Below are 19853 nucleotides of genomic sequence, written 5' to 3'. Positions count from 1 at the left end.
TATTCCAATACCACTTAAGCTCCATGTTCATGTTTTACCAGCTACCTCATATTTTCTGTGCTTAATTAAAGTGCTTATTTGAGCTGTGAGTTGCAGGTTATCCAGGAAGGAAACCCTTGGTTGTTTTGTCTTTTGCCTCATAGAGGTGAAAGCAAAAGACAAGCAAACACTTTCCCTCTTGTAACAACCTGCTATGTATGCATCTTGTCGGAACCCCACGAGTAACTGAATTTCCCAGTGCAGTCTTCAAACTACACTATTCTAGTAAACATGTGAAAGTCTTAATAACAAGCTGCTAGTTTGTTACAATAAACTGTTTATAATCATCTGTCATATAGTGGCGCTGGAACACCCCAAGTGACAAACTGATGCACATAGTGCAAACTCACATTCATGTTCTACTGGTATCTAGGTTTTACAGTTATGGATCTAAGTTGTCCTGTATCCTACAGCATGTGTAAATAGGGACACACTCTTGCATAACATTACATTTTGACAAAAGGCATATTGTGCAGCCTGTCACTTAGACATTATGATTTACAGTAGGGTTTCTCACAGTTCTGGCAAGATGTATATCAGACTATAAAAGCACAAGGTAAAAGAGAAAAACTGACATTAGTACAGTTCGGGATGTCACATTTTTTTGACTTGATATGAACCATTCTAATTAATATAAGGCCCACATCAATCCAACATAATCTGCACTAAAACAACTAGTTTTATGTAGGGCTAGGATACTCTATGTACTGCAGCTGAACTAGTGATTCTTTCCTAAGCCAGAGGAGTGCATTCCATAATGTGAACACATTGGATTCTTATCTTCATGTCGGGACTTGGGAGACTTTGACATCCTAGCTTTGATAATGATTAGACTTGTGGTTCAGGAAACTCTTAGGTTCCTGACACCTGGGTTATTTCAGAAGCAATGCTCAAATGTTTTACAAAGTAATTTGTTTCAAAATTAAAAAAGAGAAAGAAAAAAAGCATACATCACATTAGAGTAAAACATAAACGGTACACATTTGCTGTCTGGCATGGTAAACCATTTCAAGAGATGTTACTCTGTGAGGCAGTGTGTTATGACGGAGCATCTATTCCGTTCCAGTAAGTCATATCACTGTAGCTCTTCTTCTGCTTCGGGCAAATGGCTGCCAGCCAGTGAGCTCTGGGCACTGGCATGGGCAGTTGAACTCAGAACTTCTTCAAAACTTCCTTGGGTTTGATTTGTAGCTCCTACTTTAGCCTAAAACCAAAATAACACAAAACAATTGATTTACAGCTAAAATATTGAAGGTGTGCTTAAATGTATTACATTACATGGCAAAATAGTCTCTATCTTGGCAATAATTTGAAGATTGAAGCAAGAGACTTTGGGGAGACTGGATGTGATGATGGTGGAGTCTACTGGCCCCCATGCATCAGCAATTAATTGCTGTAATGTCCGGTATCCGGTCTCTAGGTGGACCACACTTAGGTCGACAATGTCTAGATTGACCACTATTGGTTGACCGTAAGTAGGTCAATATGGTCTTTAGGTTGACATGACAGAAGGTCGACATGAGTTTTTCAATATTTCTCTGACGTCCTAGTGGATGCTGGGAACTCCGTAAGGACCATGGGGGATAGCGGCTCCGCAGGAGACTGGGCACAAAAGTAAAGCTTTAGGACTACCTGGTGTGCACTGGCTCCTCCCCCTATGACCCTCCTCCAAGCCTCAGTTAGATTTTTGTGCCCGGCCGAGAAGGGTGCACACTAGGGGCTCTCCTGAGCTTCTTAGTGAAAGTTTAGTTTTAGGTTTTTTATTTTCAGTGAGACCTGCTGGCAACAGGCTCACTGCATCGAGGGACTAAGGGGAGAAGAAGCGAACCTGCCTGCTTGCAGCCAGCTTGGGCTTCTTAGGCTACTGGACACCATTAGCTCCAGAGGGACCGAACACAGGCCCAGCCTCGGAGCTCGGTCCCAGAGCCGCGCCGCCGGCCCCCTTACAGAGCCAGAAGCAAGAAGAGGTCCGGAAAAATCGGCGGCAGAAGACATCAGTCTTCAACAAGGTAGCGCACAGCACTGCAGCTGTGCGCCATTGTTACTCAGGCACACTTCACACTTCGGTCACTGAGGGTGCAGGGCGCTAGGGGGGGGGGGGGCGCCCTGAGCAGCAATGTAAACACCTTGGCTGGCATAAATACACCACATATAACCCCCGGGGCTATATGGATGTATTTTAACCCCTGCCAGAACTCACCAAAAAGCGGGAGAAAAGGCCACCGAGAAGGGGGCGGAGCCTATCTCCTCAGCACACGGGCGCCATTTTCCATCACAGCTCCGCTGGAAGGACGTCTCCCTGACTCTCCCCTGCAGTCCTGCACTACAGAAAATAAGAATTTACTTACCGATAATTCTATTTCTCGGAGTCCGTAGTGGATGCTGGGGTTCCTGAAAGGACCATGGGGAATAGCGGCTCCGCAGGAGACAGGGCACAAAAAGTAAAGCTTTCCGATCAGGTGGTGTGCACTGGCTCCTCCCCCTATGACCCTCCTCCAGACTCCAGTTAGGTACTGTGCCCGGACGAGCGTACACAATAAGGGAGGAATTTTGAATCCCGGGTAAGACTCATACCAGCCACACCAATCACACTGTACAACCTGTGATCTGAACCCAGTTAACAGTATGATAACAGCGGAGCCTCTGAAAAGATGGCTCACAACAACAATAACCCGATTTAGTTAGCAATAACTATGTACAAGTATTGCAGATAATCCGCACTTGGGATGGGCGCCCAGCATCCACTACGGACTCCGAGAAATAGAATTATCGGTAAGTAAATTCTTATTTTCTCTATCGTCCTTGTGGATGCTGGGGTTCCTGAAAGGACCATGGGGATTATACCAAAGCTCCCAAATGGGCGGGAGAGTGCGGATGACTCTGCAGCACCGAATGAGAGAACTCCAGGTCCTCTTTTGCCAGGGTATCAAATTTGTAGAATTTTACAAACGTGTTCTCCCCCGACCACGTAGCTGCTCGGCAAAGTTGTAATGCCGAGACCCCTCGGGCAGCCGCCCAAGATGAGCCCACCTTCCTTGTGGAATGGGCCTTAACAGATTTAGACTGTGGCAGGCCTGCCACAGAATGTGCAAGTTGAATTGTGCTACCAATCCCACGAGCAATCGACTGCTTAGAAGCAGAAGCACCCAGCATTGTTGGGTGCATACAGGATAAACAGCAAGTCAGATTTCCTGACTCCAGCCAACCTGGAAACTATATTTTCAGGGCCCTGATAACATCCAGCAACTTGGAGTCCTCCAAGTCCCTAGTAGCCGCAGGTACCACAATAAGCTGGTTCAGGTGAAACGCTGACACCACCTTAAGGAGAAACTGGGGACGAGTCCGCAGCTTTGCTCTGTCCGAATGGACAATCAGATATGGCTTTGTGAGATAAAGCCGCCAATTCTGACACTCGCCTGGCCGAGGCCAGGACCAACAGCATGGTCATTTTCCATGTGAGATATATCAAATCCACAGATTTGAGTTGTTTAAACCAATGTGATTTTTTAGGAATCCCAAAACTACGTTGAGATCGCCCAGTGCCACTGGAGACATCAAAGGGGCTGTATATGCAGTACTCCCTTAACAACTTCTGGACTTCAGGAACTGAAGCCAATTTCTTTCTGGAAGAAAATCAACAGGCCGAAATTTGAACCTTAATGGACCCAATTTGAGACCCATAGACACTCCTGTTTGCAGGAAATGTAGAAATTAACCTAGTTGAAATTCTTCCGTGGAGCCTTCCTGGACTCACACCCTGGCACATATTTTCACCTAAGTGGTGATAATGTTGTGCGGTCACCTCCTTCCTGGCTCTGACCAGGGTAGGGATGACCTCTTCCGGAATGCCTCTTTCCCTTAGGATCCGGCGTTCACCCGCCTTGGCGTCAACGCAGCTGCGGTAAGTCCCGGAACAGACACGGTTCTTGCCGAATCAAGACCCTTCTTAGTATCTCTTGAAGTTCCGGGAACCAAGTCCTTCTTGGCCAAACCGGAGCCACGAGTATAGTTCTTACTCCTCTCCTTCCTATCATTTTCAATACATTGGGTATGAAAAGCAGAGGATGGAACACATACACCGACTGGTACACCGACGGTGTTACCAGAGCGTCCCAGCTATTGCCTGAGTGTCTCTTGACCTGGCGCTTCAGGTGGGACGCCATCATAACCACCTTTGGTCTTTCCCAACGGTTTACAATCATGTGGAAACTTCCAGATTAAGTTTCCACTTTTCCGGGTGGAATTCATTTATGCTGAGGAAATCTTCCCAGTTGCCCACTCCCGGAATGAACACTGCTGACAGTGTTATCACATGATTTTCCGCCCAGCGAAGAATCCTTGCTGTCATTGCCCTCCTGCTTCTTGTGTCGCCCCGTCTGATAACGTGGGCGACCGCCATGATGATGTCCTACTGGATCAGCACCGGTTGACTTTGAAGCAGGAGTCTTCCTAGGCTCAGAGCATTGTAAATTGCCCTTAGCTCCAGTATATTCATGTGGAGAGAAGTCTCCAGACTTGACCACACTTCCTTGGAAATTTTTTCCCTGTGTGACTACTCCCCAGCCTCTCAGGCTGGTATCCGTGGTCCCCAGAACACAGTCCTGAATGCTGAGTGTGCTGCCCTCTAAAAGATGAGCACTCTGCAGCCCCCACAGAAGAGACACCCTTGTCCTTGGAGACAGGATTATCCGCTGATGCATCTGAAAATGCGATCCGGACCATTCGTCCAGCAAATCCCCTGAGATCTGCCGAATGGAATCGCTTCGTAAGAAGCCACCATTTTTCCCAGGACTCCTGTGCATTGATGCACTGATACTTGGCCTGGTTTTAGGAGGTTTCTGACTAGGTCGAATAACTCCTTGGCTTTTTCCTCCCGGAGGAACACCTTTTTCTGGACTATGCCCAGAATCATTCCTAGGAACAGCAGACGTATCGTCGGAAAACAGCTGCGATTCTTGGAATATTTAGAATCCAGTCGTGCTGTCGTAGAACTACTTTAGATAGTGCTCTTCCGACCTCCAACTGTTCTCTGGAACTTGCCCTTTTCAGGATATCGTCCAAGTAAGGGATAATTTAGATGCCTTTTTTCTTTGAAGAAACATCTTTTCGGCCATTACCTTGGTAAAAGGCCCGGGGTGCCGTGGATAATTCAAACGGCATCGTCTGAAACTGATATTGACAGTTCTGTACCACGAACCAGAGGTACCCTTGTTGAGAAGGGCAAATTTGGACATGGAGGTAATCCTTGATGTCCAGGGACACCATATAGTCCCCTTTTTTCCGGTTCGCTATCACTGCTCTGAGTGACTCCATCTCGATTTGAACCTTTTATGTAAGTGTTCAAAGATTTCAGTTTAGACTATGTCTCACCAAGCCGTCTGGCGTCAGTACCACAATATAGTGTGGAAAAATAATACCCTTTTCCTTGTTGTAGGATGGGTACTTTGATTTATCACCTGCTGGATATACAGCTTGTGAATTGTTTCCAATGCTGCCTCCCTGTCGGAGGGAGCCGTTGGTAAAGCAGACTTCAGAAACCTGCGAGGAGAAGATGTCTCGACTCTCCAATCTGTACCCCTGGGATAATACTTGTACTATCTAGGGGTCAACCTGCGAGTGATCCCACTGCGCGCTGAGACTCTTGAGACTACCCCCCCCACCTTGAGTCCGCTTGCATGGCCCCAGCGTCATGCTGAGGACTTGGCAGACGCGGTGGAGGGCTTCTTTTCCTGGGAAGGGGCTGCCTGCTGCAGTCTACTTCCCTTACCTCTATGTCTGGGCAGATATGACTGGCCTTCTGCCTGCATGCCCTCATGGGAAAGGAAGGATTGAGGCTGAAAAGACGGTGTCTTTTTCAGCTGAGATGTAACTTGGGGTAAAAAGGTTGGATTTCCCAGCTGTTGCCGTGGTCCCCAGGTCCGATGGACCGACCCCAACTAACTCCTTCCCTTTATACGGCAATACTTCCATGTGCCGTATGGGATCTGTATCACCTGACCACTGTCGTGTCCATGACATCTTCTGGGTGATATGGACAACGTACTTATCTTGATGCCAGAGAGCAAATATCCCTCTGTGCATCTCACGTACATATATATAGAATGCATCCTATTAAATGCTCTATATGAATAAAATATTTTCAGTCAGGGAATCCGACCAAGCCAACCCAGCACTGCATCTCCAGGCTGATGGCGATCGCTGGTCGCAGTATAACCACCGTATGTGTGTATATACTTTTTAGGATATCTTTCCAGCTTCCTATCAGCTGGCTCCTTGAGGGCGGCCGTATCTGGAGACGGTAACGCCACTTGATAAGCGTGTGAGCGCCTTATCACCCTAAGGGGTGTTTCCCAATGCGCCCTAATTTCTGGCGGGAAAGGGTATAACGCCAATATTTGCTATCGGGGTAACCCCACGCATCATCACACACTTCATTTTATTTTATCTGATTCAGGAAAAACTACAGGTAGTTTTTTCACTCCCACATAATACCCTTTTTTGTGGTACTTGTAGTATCAGAAATATGCAACACCTCCTTCATTGCCCTTAACGTGTGGCCCTAATGAGAAATACGTTTGTTTATTCACCGTCGACACTGGATTCAGTGTCCGTGTCTGTGTCTGTGTCGACCGACTGAGGTAAATGGGCGTTTTTAACGCCCCTGACGGTGTTTCTGAGACGCCTGGACCGGTACTAATAGTTTGTCGGCCGTCTCACGTCGTCAACCGACCTTGCAGCGTGTTGACATTCTCACGTAATTCCCTAAATAAGCCATCCATTCCGGTGTCGACTCCCTAGAGAGTGACATCACCATTACAGGCAATTTCTCCGCCTCCTCACCAACATCGTCCTCATACATGTCGACACACACGTACCGACACACAGCACACACACCGGGAATGCTCTGACAGAGGACAGGACCCACACTAGCCCTTTGGGGAGACAGAGGGAGAGTTTGCCAGCACACACCAAAACGCTATAATTATATAGGGACAACCTTATATAAGTGTTTTCCCTTATAGCATCTTTATATATATCTCAATATCGCCAAAATCAGTGCCCCCCCTCTCTGTTTTAACCCTGTTTCTGTAGTGCAGTGCAGGGGAGAGCCTGGGAGCCTTCTCTCCAGGCTTTCTGTGAGAGAAAATGGCGCTGTGTGCTGAGGAGATAGGCCCCGCCCCTTTTTCGGCGGGCTCGTCTCCCGCTATTTAGTGAATCTTGGCAGGGGTTAAATATCTCCATATAGCCTCTGGGGGCTATATGTGAGGTATTTTTCGCCAAAAAAGGTTTTCATTTGCCTCCCAGGGCGCCCCCCTCCCAGCGCCCTGCACCCTCAGTGACTGCCGTGTGAAGTGTGCTGAGAGGAAAATGGCGCACAGCTGCAGTGCTGTGCGCTACCTTTAGAAGACTGCAGGAGTCTTCAGCCGCCGATTCTGGACCTCTTCTTACTTCAGCATCTGCAAGGGGGCCGGCGGCGCGGCTCCGGTGACCATCCAGGCTGTACCTGTGATCGTCCCTCTGGAGCTGATGTCCAGTAGCCAAGAAGCCAATCCATCCTGCACGCAGGTGAGTTCACTCCTTCTCCCCTAAGTCCCTCGTTGCAGTGATCCTGTTGCCAGCAGGACTCACTGTAAAATAAAAAACCTAAGCTAAACTTTCTCTAAGCAGCTCTTTAGGAGAGCCACCTAGATTGCACCCTTCTCGGCCGGGCACAAAAATCTAACTGGAGTCTGGAGGAGGGTCATAGGGGGAGGAGCCAGTGCACACCACCTGATCGGAAAGCTTTACTTTTTGTGCCCTGTCTCCTGCGGAGCCGCTATTCCCCATGGTCCTTTCAGGAACCCCAGCATCCACAAGGACGATAGAGAAAAGGGTAAAAAAGAGAGGGGGGCACTAATTTGGCGCAGTTTTGATACTAACAGCAGCTATAAAGGGAAAAGCACATTTTATAGTGGTATTCCTGTCTATATATAGCGCTCTGGTGTGTGCTGGCATACTCTCCCTCTGTCTCCCCAAAGGGCTAGTGGGGTCCTGTCCTCTATCAGAGCATTCCCTGTGTGTGTGCGGTGTGTCGGTACGATTGTGTTGACATGTTTGAGGAGGAAAATGAGATGGAGGCGGAGCAATTGCCTATTATAGAGTTGTCACCCCCTAGGGAGTCGACACCCGAGTGGATGAGCTTATGGAAGGAATTGCGTGACAGTGTCAGCTCTTTACGACAGACAGTTGACGACATGAGACAGCCGGCTAATCAGCTTGTGCCTGTCCAGGGGTCTCAAACGCCATCAGGGGCTTTAAAACGCCCGTTACCTCAAATGGCAGACACAGACACGGATACTGACTCCAGTGTCGATGATGAGGAGACAAACGTGACTTCCACTAGGGCCACACGTTACATGATTGAAGCAATGAAAAATGTATTGCATATCTCTGATAATACAAGTACCACTAAAAAGGGTATTATGTTTGGTGAGAAAAAACTGCCTGTAGTTTTTCCTGTATCCGAGGAATTAAATGAAGTGTGTGATGAGGCGTGGGTTTCCCCCGATAAAAAACTGATAATTCCTAAAAGGTTATTGGCATCGTACCCTTTCCCGCCAGAGGATAGGGCACGTTGGGAAACACCCCCTAGGGTGGATAAAGCGCTCACACGCTTGTCTAAACAGGTTGCACTACCTTCTCCTGATACGGCCGCCCTAAAGGAACCTGCCGATAGAAAGCTGGAGAATATCCTAAAATGTATATACACTCACACGGGTGTTATACTGCGACCAGCAATCGCCTCAGCCTGGATGTGCACTGCGGGCCTGGCGTGGTCGGATTCCCTGACTGAAAATATTGATACCCTAGATAGGGACAGTATATTACTGACTATAGAGCATCTGAAGGATGCATTTCTATATATGCGTGATGCACAGAGGGATATTTGCCGACTGGCATCAAGAGTTAGCGCGCTGTCCATTTCTGCAAGAAGAGGTTTATGGACGCGGCAGTGGTCAGGTGATGCGGATTCTAAAAGGCACATGGAAGTATTGCCTTATAAGGGGGAGGAGTTATTTGGGGTAGGTCTATCAGACCTGGTAGCCACGGCAACTGCTGGAAAATCCACATTTTTACCCCAGGTAGCTTCTCAACCTAAGAAGACGCCGTATTATCAGGCGCAGTCCTTTCGGCCCCATAAGGGCAAGCGGGCAAAAGGCGCCTCATTTCTGCCCCGTGGCAGAGGGAGAGGAAAAAGGCTGCAACAAACAGCCAGTTCCCAGGAACAAAAGCCCTCTCCCGCCTCCGCAAAATCCTCAGCATGACGCTGGGGCTTTACAAGCGGACTCAGGCACGGTGGGGGCCCGTCTCCAGAAATTCGAGACGTCTCCCCCTCGCCGTTTTCTAAAGTCTGCTTTACCGACGTCTCCCTCAGACAGGGAGGCAGTATTGGAAGCCATTCACAAGCTATATTCCCAGCAGGTGATAATCAAGGTACCCCTCCTACAGCAGGGAAAGGGGTACTATTCCACACTATTTGTGGTACCGAAGCCGGACGGCTCGGTGAGACCAATTTTAAACCTAAAATCCTTGAACACTTACATACAAAGGTTCAAATTCAAGATGGAGTCACTCAGAGCAGTGATTGCAAACCTGGAAGAAGGGGACTATATGGTGTCTCTGGACATCAAAGATGCTTACCTACATGTCCCAATTTACCCTTCTCACCAAGGGTACCTCAGGTTTGTGGTACAGAACTGTCACTATCAGTTTCAGACGCTGCCGTTTGGATTGTCCACGGCACCCCGGGTCTTTACCAAGGTAATGGCCGAAATGATGATACTCCTTCGAAGGAAGGGAGTTTTAGTTATCCCTTACTTGGACGATCTCCTGATAAGGGCAAGATCCAGGGAACAGTTGGAAGTCGGAGTAGCACTATCTCAGATAGTGCTGCGCCAGCACGGTTGGATTCTCAATATTCCAAAATCGCAGCTGATCCCGACGACACGACTTCTATTCCTAGGGATGATCCTGGACACAGTCCAGAAAAAGGTGTTTCTCCCGGAGGAGAAAGCCAGGGAGTTATCCGAACTAGTCAGAAATCTCCTAAAACCAGGCCAAGTCTCAGTGCATCAATGCACAAGGGTCCTGGGAAAGATGGTGGCTTCTTACGAAGCAATCCCATTCGGCAGATTCCACGCAAGAACCTTCCAGTGGGATCTGCTAGACAAATGGTCCGGGTCGCATCTTCAGATGCATCAGCGGATAATCTTGTCACCAAGGACAAGGGTGTCTCTCCTGTGGTGGTTGCAGAGTGCTCATCTTCTAGAGGGCCGCAGATTCGGCATTCAGGACTGGGTCCTGGTGACCACGGATGCCAGCCTGAGAGGCTGGGGAGCAGTCACACAGGGAAGAAATTTCCAGGGCTTGTGGTCAAGCCTGGAGACATCACTTCACATAAATATCCTGGAGCTAAGGGCCATCTACAATGCTCTAAGCCTAGCAAGACCTCTGCTTCAAGGTCAGCCGGTGCTGATCCAGTCAGACAACATCACGGCAGTCGCCCACGTAAACAGACAGGGCGGCACAAGAAGCAGGAGGGCAATGGCAGAAGTTGCAAGGATTCTTCGCTGGGCGGAAAATCATGTGATAGCACTGTCAGCAGTGTTCATTCCGGGAGTGGACAACTGGGAAGCAGACTTCCTCAGCAGACACGACCTCCACCCGGGAGAGTGGGGACTTCACCCAGAAGTCTTCCACATGATTGTGAACCGTTGGGAAAAACCAAAAGGTGGACATGATGGCGTCCCGCCTCAACAAAAAACTAGACCGGTATTGCGCCAGGTCAAGGGACCCTCAGGCAATAGCTGTGGACGCTCTGGTAACACCGTGGGTGTACCAGTCAGTGTATGTGTTCCCTCCTCTGCCTCTCATACCCAAGGTACTGAGAATCATAAGAAGGAGATGAGTAAGGACTATACTCGTGGCTCCGGATTGGCCAAGAAGGACTTGGTACCCGGAACTTCAAGAGATGCTCACAGAGGACCCGTGGCCTCTACCTCTACGAAGGGACCTGCTCCGGCAGGGACCCTGTCTGTTCCAAGACTTACCGCGGCTGCGTTTGACGGCATGGCGGTTGAACGCCGGATCCTGAAGGAAAAAGGCATTCCGGATGAAGTCATCCCTACCCTGATCAAAGCCAGGAAGGATGTAACCGTACAGCATTATCACCGTATTTGGCGTAAATATGTTGCGTGGTGCGAGGCCAGGAAGGCCCCTACAGAGGAATTTCAACTGGGTCGTTTCCTGCATTTCCTGCAAACAGGACTGTCTATGGGCCTAAAATTAGGGTCCATTAAGGTTCAAATTTCGGCCCTGTCGATTTTCTTCCAGAAAGAACTGGCTTCAGTTCCTGAAGTTCAGACGTTTGTCAAGGGGGTACTGCATATACAGCCTCCTTTTGTGCCTCCAGTGGCACCTTGGGATCTCAATGTAGTTTTGGGGTTCCTAAAATCACATTGGTTTGAACCACTCACCACTGTGGACTTAAAATATCTCACATGGAAAGTGGTAATGCTGTTGGCCCTGGCTTCAGCCAGGCGTGTCTCAGAATTGGCGGCTTTATCCTATAAAAGCCCTTACCTAATTTTTCATACGGACAGGGCAGAATTGAGGACTCGTCCTCAATTTCTCCCTAAGGTGGTTTCAGCGTTTCACTTGAACCAGCCTATTGTGGTACCTGCGGCTACTAGGGACTTGGAGGACTCCAAGTTGCTGGACGTAGTCAGGGCCCTGAAAATATATGTTTCCAGGACGGCTGGAGTCAGAAAATCTGACTCGCTGTTTATCCTGTATGCACCCAACAAGCTGGGTGCTCCTGCTTCTAAGCAGACTATTGCTCGTTGGATTTGTAGTACAATTCAGCTTGCACATTCTGTGGCAGGCCTGCCACAGCCAAAATCTGTAAAAGCCCATTCCACAAGGAAGGTGGGCTCATCTTGGGCGGCTGCCCGAGGGGTCTCGGCTTTACAACTTTGCAGAGCAGCTACTTGGTCAGGGGCAAACACGTTTGCTTAATTCTACAAATTTGATACCCTGGCTGAGGAGGACCTGGAGTTCTCTCATTCGGTGCTGCAGAGTCATCCGCACTCTCCCGCCCGTTTGGGAGCTTTGGTATAATCCCCATGGTCCTTACGGAGTTCCCAGCATCCACTAGGACGTCAGAGAAAATAAGAATTTACTTACCGATAGTCTCGTAGTCCGTAGTGGATGCTGGGCGCCCATCCCAAGTGCGGATTGTCTGCAATACTTGTACATAGTTATTGTTACAAAAATCGGGTTATTATTGTTGTGAGCCATCTTTTCAGAGGCTCCTCTGTTATCATGCTGTTAACTGGGTTCAGATCACAGGTTGTACGGTGTGATTGGTGTGGCTGGTATGAGTCTTACCCGGGATTCAAAATCCTTCCTTATTGTGTACGCTCGTCCGGGCACAGTATCCTAACTGAGGCTTGGAGGAGGGTCATAGGGGGAGGAGCCAGTGCACACCAGGTAGTCCTAAAGCTTTACTTTTGTGCCCAGTCTCCTGCGGAGCCGCTATCCCCCATGGTCCTTACGGAGTTCCCAGCATCCACTACGGACTACGAGAAATAGAATTATCGGTAAGTAAATTCTTATTTTTTTTTTTGGACTTTTTCATGCTTTATGATCTATGTGGACTACAATTGAGAACGGTAACCTGTGCTGAGTGCATAGTGCATAGCGAGCCATGTGAGGGGACATGGTGCACTAATTGGGGTTTCCGGTCGCTGTACAGAGAAAACAACACCAAAAAAATCCACAAAAAACCTTCTGTCATGTCGACCTTGTACATGTCGACCAATAGTGGTCGACCTAGACACTGTTGACCTAAGTGTGGTCAACCCTATGATACACACCCGTAATGTCCTGATCTCCCAACGGCAGGGTCTGGGAATTAGGATTATTAAACATGTTTAAAAATCTGATGAATTGGGAAATAGTATAGGAGGACAGCTAGACTTTCTATGACAACTAAGCTGTCCAGGGACTTGGGAATTAAACATTTGTTAATGAAGACCACTTGCTGACAGATCTAGCAGAAAGTAGGCAGATGAGTTTAAGGTTTCCAGAATACAGGTACTCAGGGAGAAGGAAATTTAGGACCTTGGGCCTAAATCAGACCTGATCGCAGCAGCAAAATTGTTCTCTAATAGGCAAAACCATGTGCAGTGCAGGTGAGGCAAATATAACGTGCAGAGAGATAGATTTGGGTGGGGTGTGTTCAAACTGAAATCTAAATTGCAGTGTAAAAATAAAGCAGCCAGTGTTTACCCTGCACAGAAACAAAATAACCCACCCAAATCTAACTCTCTCTGCACATGTTATATATGCTCCCCCCCCCCCCCCCCCCCCCCTGCAGTGCACATGGTTTTGCCCATTAGAGAAAAATGTTGCTGCTGCGATCAGGTCTGAATTATTCAGCTTTAGTTACAGTTTTGCTAATTTAGCAAAATTGGAACTGCTGCTGACCACATGCTGGGGGCCACCCAGCACAGGGCAATGCCCCAAAGCATGCTAATTGCTGCCAGTGATGCGACTGAAATGCAATTGCATTGCAGGCACTGCAAAATTAGGGTATGTTCCCTGCCAGCGCAGCCTAGCTGCGTAGGCAGACACACTGCCGCCATCTTACCCGTCACAGTGGCGCCCCGAAAATGGCCCAGACTCTCTCCCGTTTACCACACCACCTCCCCACGAGCGCATCTGCCTGTCAATCAGGCAGAGGCATTCACATCACTGTGATGCAATCGCACTGCCCAGCAAGCGCTGAACGGTCCTTGCACATTGGGCCAATTTTCTGGAAAATACGGATTGCATCTCATAAGCTATATAAGGCCCTTAGTATGGCAGGAGTTCATGTTTATTGTAATTTTCTAAATATCTATATACAGTATATAAACGCGAAAGCCCTCACTTACTCACTCACTGACTCATCACTAATTATCTTACTTCCTGATATGTTAGGAAGCTGAAATGTAACATAGGTATTCTGCAGGTGGGAAATAGGAAAACTGCTTATTTAGAATTTTAATAAACATCACCTAAGGGGATGAAAAGGGGGTTGACATAATGACGTCATTACCAATGCATGGCTTGCGTTGCGCAAATCATAACACCCAAACGGACAATCTGATCAAAATTTGGATTGCACCTACATTGTGTAGAATTTAGTAAATTACAAAAATGGTCCTGTCACTTTTTACCATATCACTCACTGACTGACTGACTGACTGATCACTAATTCTCTTACTTCCTGATATGTTAGGAAGCTGAAATGTATCATAGGTATTCTGCAGGTGGAAAATAGGAAAACTACGTAATCAGAATTTTAATAAATCTCCCCTAAGGGGATGAAAAGGGGTTGACATAATGACGTAATTACCGAGGCGTGGCTTACGTTACGCGAACGATAACGCCCAAACAGACAATTAGATCAAAATTTGGATTGCAAACGCCAAGCAACATGGATTAATATTTACTTACATTAAGGCATCTTAAATTTACATCTCTATTGATTTACCAAATTTTTAACTCATTTATATGTACAATCGTGAAAATCAGAAACTCCTGTGCAAAGAATGGGTAGAACAGCTAGTCCCTTAATAATGTTATTCATTGGATTGAGGCCATGGGTTACATTCTGACCTGGGCATCTCTCTGAAATCTGTATGTTCTCTTATTTGCGTGGCTACTTCCCACTGTCCAAAACATAATGGTAGGTTAATTGGTTTTTGACAAAATTGACTTGTGTTTGTGTATGTGGTGAGACTTCAGACTGTAGGCTTTACTGGAACCTGATTTAAATGATTAAATATTCTTTAATATGTTGGAACTACAGAAATAAAGATCATGTTAATAACTGTGTTGTGTACATGTTAAACAACTGCTCTGTGCTAGTGTCAGAAATATCCATCACACTACCTATTGCACCGCACAAATACAGTAGTAGTCAGCAGCACCATTTAGTGTGGTGTGTAATTACATTTGAATCTTTCCGCCACAGTTAACAGAAAAAATAACTTTGTTGTGCACAGACGCATTGGTTAAACCTGATTCTGCAGAGCAGTGGAAGTTGTTTCCTAGGCAACGTGGAAACTGCTTACTGCTTTGACATTTTGTAATACTTTTTGTATTACCTTTCCGCTAAATCCATGCACAATTTTATTATGCCATCTGTTAATGGCTCATATGTTTCACAAAGAGTGCTTCTGACCTAATCATTTTCCATGTGTGCTTTTAAATTACTTTAGAATGTGATTACAAGAGATGTACAATCAATTAAATACAATTGCTTCTACAATTGTCAAGCTGCTGCACTATGCAATGCAGCGCATTCTGATGCCAAATGACCACCTTTTATTTTATTAGTTAACTAGTTGTTTGCTAATCTTTATTGTATTGCCTCTGCATCATGATAGGAAGCTAAATATTTAATTTACTGTACATAACAGGATTTCTTGCCTTACCTCTCCAAGCTCTCAGGTGTCAGTGACGTGCGGTGAGGTCATTGGCTGGGGAGGCACTGATGCGCGCTCCATAAAAGGGGGCGTGGTCACCCAATAGGGGGCGTGCCCAGTGTAGTAGAACCCCTTATACTATCTAGTACTGGTGCCCCTTTCACCATATAACACACGGTATGAGCCGACATTCATATTGTAGCACACTGAATGAGCCAAAATTCACATTGTAGCACCCAAAATGAGCCAACATTCACATTGTAGCACACAGAATGAGCCACAATTCACATTATAGCACACGGTATGAGCAGGCATTTACATTATAGCACACAGAATGAGCCGAAATTCACATTGTAGCACACAGAATGAGCCACAATTCACATTATAGCACACGGTATGAGCAGGCATTTACATTATAGCACACAGAATGAGCCGAAATTCACATTGTAGCACACAGAATGAGCCGAAATTCACCTTGTAGCACACTGAATGAGCCGAAATTCACATTGTAGCACACTGAATGAGCCGAAATTCACATTGTAGCACACTGAATGAGCCGAAATTCACCTTGTAGCACACTGAATGAGCCGAAATTCACATTGTAGCACACTGAATGAGCCGAAATTCACATTGTAGTACACTGAATGAGCCGAAATTCACATTGTAGCACCCAAAATGAGCCGAAATTCACATTATAGCACACAGAATGAGCCACAATTCACATTATAGCACACGGTATGAGCAGACATTCACATTATAGCACACAGAATGAGCCGAAATTCACATTGTAGCACACTGAATGAGCCAACATTCACATTGTAGCACACTGAATGAGCCGAAATTCACATTGTAGCACACTGAATGAGCCGAAATTCACATTGTAGCACACTGAATGAGCCGAAATTCACCTTGTAGCACACTGAATGAGCAGAAATTCACATTGTAGCACACTGAATGAGCAGAAATTCACATTGTAGTACACTGAATGAGCCGAAATTCACATTGTAGCACCCAAAATGAGCCGAAATTCACATTATAGCACACAGAATGAGCCACAATTCACATTATAGCACACGGTATGAGCAGACATTCACATTATAGCACACAGAATGAGCCGAAATTCACACTGTAGCACACTGAATGAGCCAACATTCACATTGTAGCACACTGAATGAGCCGAAATTCACATTGTAGCACACTGAATGAGCCGACAGTCATATTATAGCACACTGAATGAGCAGACAGTCACATTATAGCACACTGAATGAGACGAAATTCACATTGTAGCACACTGAATGAGACGAAATTCACATTATAGCACACAGAATGAGCCACAATTCACATTATAGCACACGGTATGAGCCGAAATTCACATTATAGCACACAGAATGAGCCGAAATTCACATTATAGCACACAGTATGAGCCGAAATTCACATTACAGCACACAGAATGAGCCGAAATTCACAATATAGCACACGGTATGAGCCTATATTCACATTATGCTACATGAAATGAGAAAAAATTCAGGGAGAGTGACAGCATAGACATAGGGACAGGGAGAGTGACATCAGGGATGAGAGAGCGGGACAGCAAGGGCATACAGTAGAGACTAGGGGGAGAGAAAGGCAGCAGGGTAAGATTACCTCTTTAGTAGTGGCGGTGCTGAGGATGCTGTGGTCTGCAGTGCAGTGGATGAGGAGGCTGTGGTCGGCATGGTGCGGAGGAGGCAGAGGTGCAGAGAAGGGCTGAGGACGGCCGCGCGGCTGAGGGTGGCGGAGGTGTAGTGAGGAGGAGGCAGAGAGTGGCGGCGGTGCAAGGAGGAGGAGGCTGTGGTCGGCGGCACTGCGGCTCCTATGACTGCAGCGCTACTATTTCAAATCTGCTGCGGACCAGCAGCCTATCAGGAGCGGTACACCACAGAAGATCCGCTTATACACGTTACACTACAGAAGAGCCGTTTATACAAGTCACACCACAGAAGAGACGCTTATACACGCCAAACCACAGAAGAGACGCTTATACACGTCACACCACAGAAGAGACGCTTATACACGTCACACCACAGTAAAGCCGGTTATACAAGATACACCACAGTAGAGACGTTTATAAACGTCACTCCACAGAAGAGACGCTTATACACGTCACACCACAGTAGAGCCGGTTATACAAGATACACCACAGTAGAGACGTTTATAAACGTCACTCCACAGAAGAGACGCTTATACACGTCACACCACAGTAGAGCCGGTTATACAAGATACACCACAGTAGAGACGCTTATACACGTCACACCACAGAAGTGACACTTATACACGTCACACCACAGAAGAGACGCTTATACACGTCACACCACAGTAAAACCGGTTATACAAGATACACCACAATAGAGACGCTTATACACGTCACACCACAGTAGAGCCGGTTATACAAGATACGCCACAGTAGAGACGCTTATACACGTCACACCACAGAACTGACACTTATACACGTTACACCACAGAAGAGACGCTTATACATGATACACCACAGAAGAGACGCTTATACACGATACACCACAGAAGAGCCGGTTATACACGTTACACCACAGTAGAGGCGCTTATACGCGCTACACTACGGAAGAGCCGCTTATGCACGTCACACCACAGCCGCTTGGGGGGAGGGATGGAGCTGAGGGGAGAGAAGGCAAAGCAGCACGCACCCACGGAAAATGAGCACCCACGGGGTCACCCGCTCACCCCCGCTGGTGGCTCATGTGGTGTATACATACATCCCATGAGTCGCCAGCGGGGGTGAGTGCAGCAGTCTCAGCGGAGCCCCAGGCACAGCACTGCAGCTTCCCCCGGCCGACACTAAATAAGCCACCAGCGGGGGGTGAGCGCAGGATAGTGTCAGTGAAGCCCCGGGCATGTCCTGGCACTACAGCTTCCCACAGCCGCCCAATACCCCAGAGACAAGGAGGCCGACTGTGAGCTGGGGGTGGAGCCACGGGCCATAAATTCCTCGGCCCGCGGCTCCACCCCCAGCTCACAGTCAGCCTCCTGGTCTGTTGCGTGTGTAGCCACGGCGACGTAATTACGTCACGGCATCCACCGGCAAAAAGATAGATTGGCGCCACTGGGTGGGGGGAGTTTGGGAGTTTACAAGCTACTCACCAGTCACCAGTGTCTGTCAAAAGCGGCTGTGGTCTCTCACATATTCCCAGATGCTGCGGCCAAGCCTCTGCATCTTCTCCTGTGCTCCCTCCAGATGACAGCCCAGCTCAGTTCAGCTGGCAAGCGAACGGCGGGCGGAAGTGAGGTGGAGGGGGGAGATAAGCAGCACTGGCGGTGAGTGTGGGTGGGGGTGGGGGGGGGGGGTGGGGGAGTCTGTGGGGAAGATGAGAAGCAGTGAGCAGGGAGGGGGACAGAGATGAGCAGCACTGGCGGTGAGCGGGGGGGGGGGGGGTAATGAGCAGCACTGGCGGTGAGCGGGGGGGAGATGAGCAGCGGGGGGGGTTGGGAGATGAGCAGCACTGATGGTGAGCAGGGGGGAGATGAGCAGCACCAGGTGCCAGGTGAGCGCGGTGGGGGGTAAGGTGTTGAGCGGCACCAGGTGAGCGGGGGGAGATGATCAGCACTGGCACTGAGTGGGGGGGGTGGCTGGAGATGAGAAGCACCAGCGGTGGTTGGGGGGGGGGGGGGGGGGGGAGATGAGCAGCACCAGATGAGCGGGGGGGGGGTGTTTGGGGAGGGATGAGCAGCACTGGCACTGAGGGGGGTGGGAAATGAGAAGCACCAGCCGTGGACAGAGCCAGATTAAGGGGGGGGCCCGGGGGATACGTACCCCGGGTCCCCCTTTCCAAAAGGGCCCCCTGCTACACCGCAGATCGGATCTCTCTTCCGATCCGATCTGCGGTGCTGTGCTCCGCTCCCCGGCTCCCTTAGAACAGATTGACATGCGGACGAGCGTCCGCATGTCAATCTGCGGTCTCCTCTCCCTCCCTGCGGTGTTGGAGGGACACTGAGCGCATCGCGCGTCTCTCCCGTGTCCCTCCCTGGCTCTCCCCCGGCCGGTCTAAGGAAGTGCCGTTCGTGAGCTCTGATTGGCTCACGAACCGGCACTTCCTGCATTAGACCAGCCGGGGGAGAGCCAGGAGGGACATAGGAGAGACACGCGATGCGCTCCGTGTCCCTCCAACACATGGGGGGGGGGAGCAGGCACTGGGGGCATATACCTGGCACTGTGGGGGGCAGATCTGGCACTGGGGGGCATATACCTGGCACTGTGGGGGGCAGATATGGCACTGGGGGGCATAT

General features: G+C 48.4%; 1 protein-coding gene across 2 annotated transcripts in view; it reads right to left on the bottom strand.

The window, feature by feature from the left end:
• Positions 1-299: 299 nt before the first annotated feature.
• The window catches only part of TPD52L1 (TPD52 like 1), a 244437-nt gene continuing 224883 nt past the window's right edge, over positions 300-19853 (bottom strand). For both annotated transcript variants that reach the window (XM_063917269.1, XM_063917271.1), the window contains one exon: positions 300-1243. In XM_063917269.1, the coding sequence (XP_063773339.1) occupies positions 1115-1243 (129 nt within the window). In that variant the 3' untranslated portion in view covers positions 300-1114. The remainder of the gene's footprint in view (positions 1244-19853) is intronic.

The sequence above is a fragment of the Pseudophryne corroboree genome, chromosome 4 (assembly GCF_028390025.1).
Source record: "Pseudophryne corroboree isolate aPseCor3 chromosome 4, aPseCor3.hap2, whole genome shotgun sequence".
Lineage (NCBI taxonomy): Eukaryota > Metazoa > Chordata > Amphibia > Anura > Myobatrachidae > Pseudophryne > Pseudophryne corroboree.
This window is presented reverse-complemented; position numbering and strand designations above follow the sequence as displayed.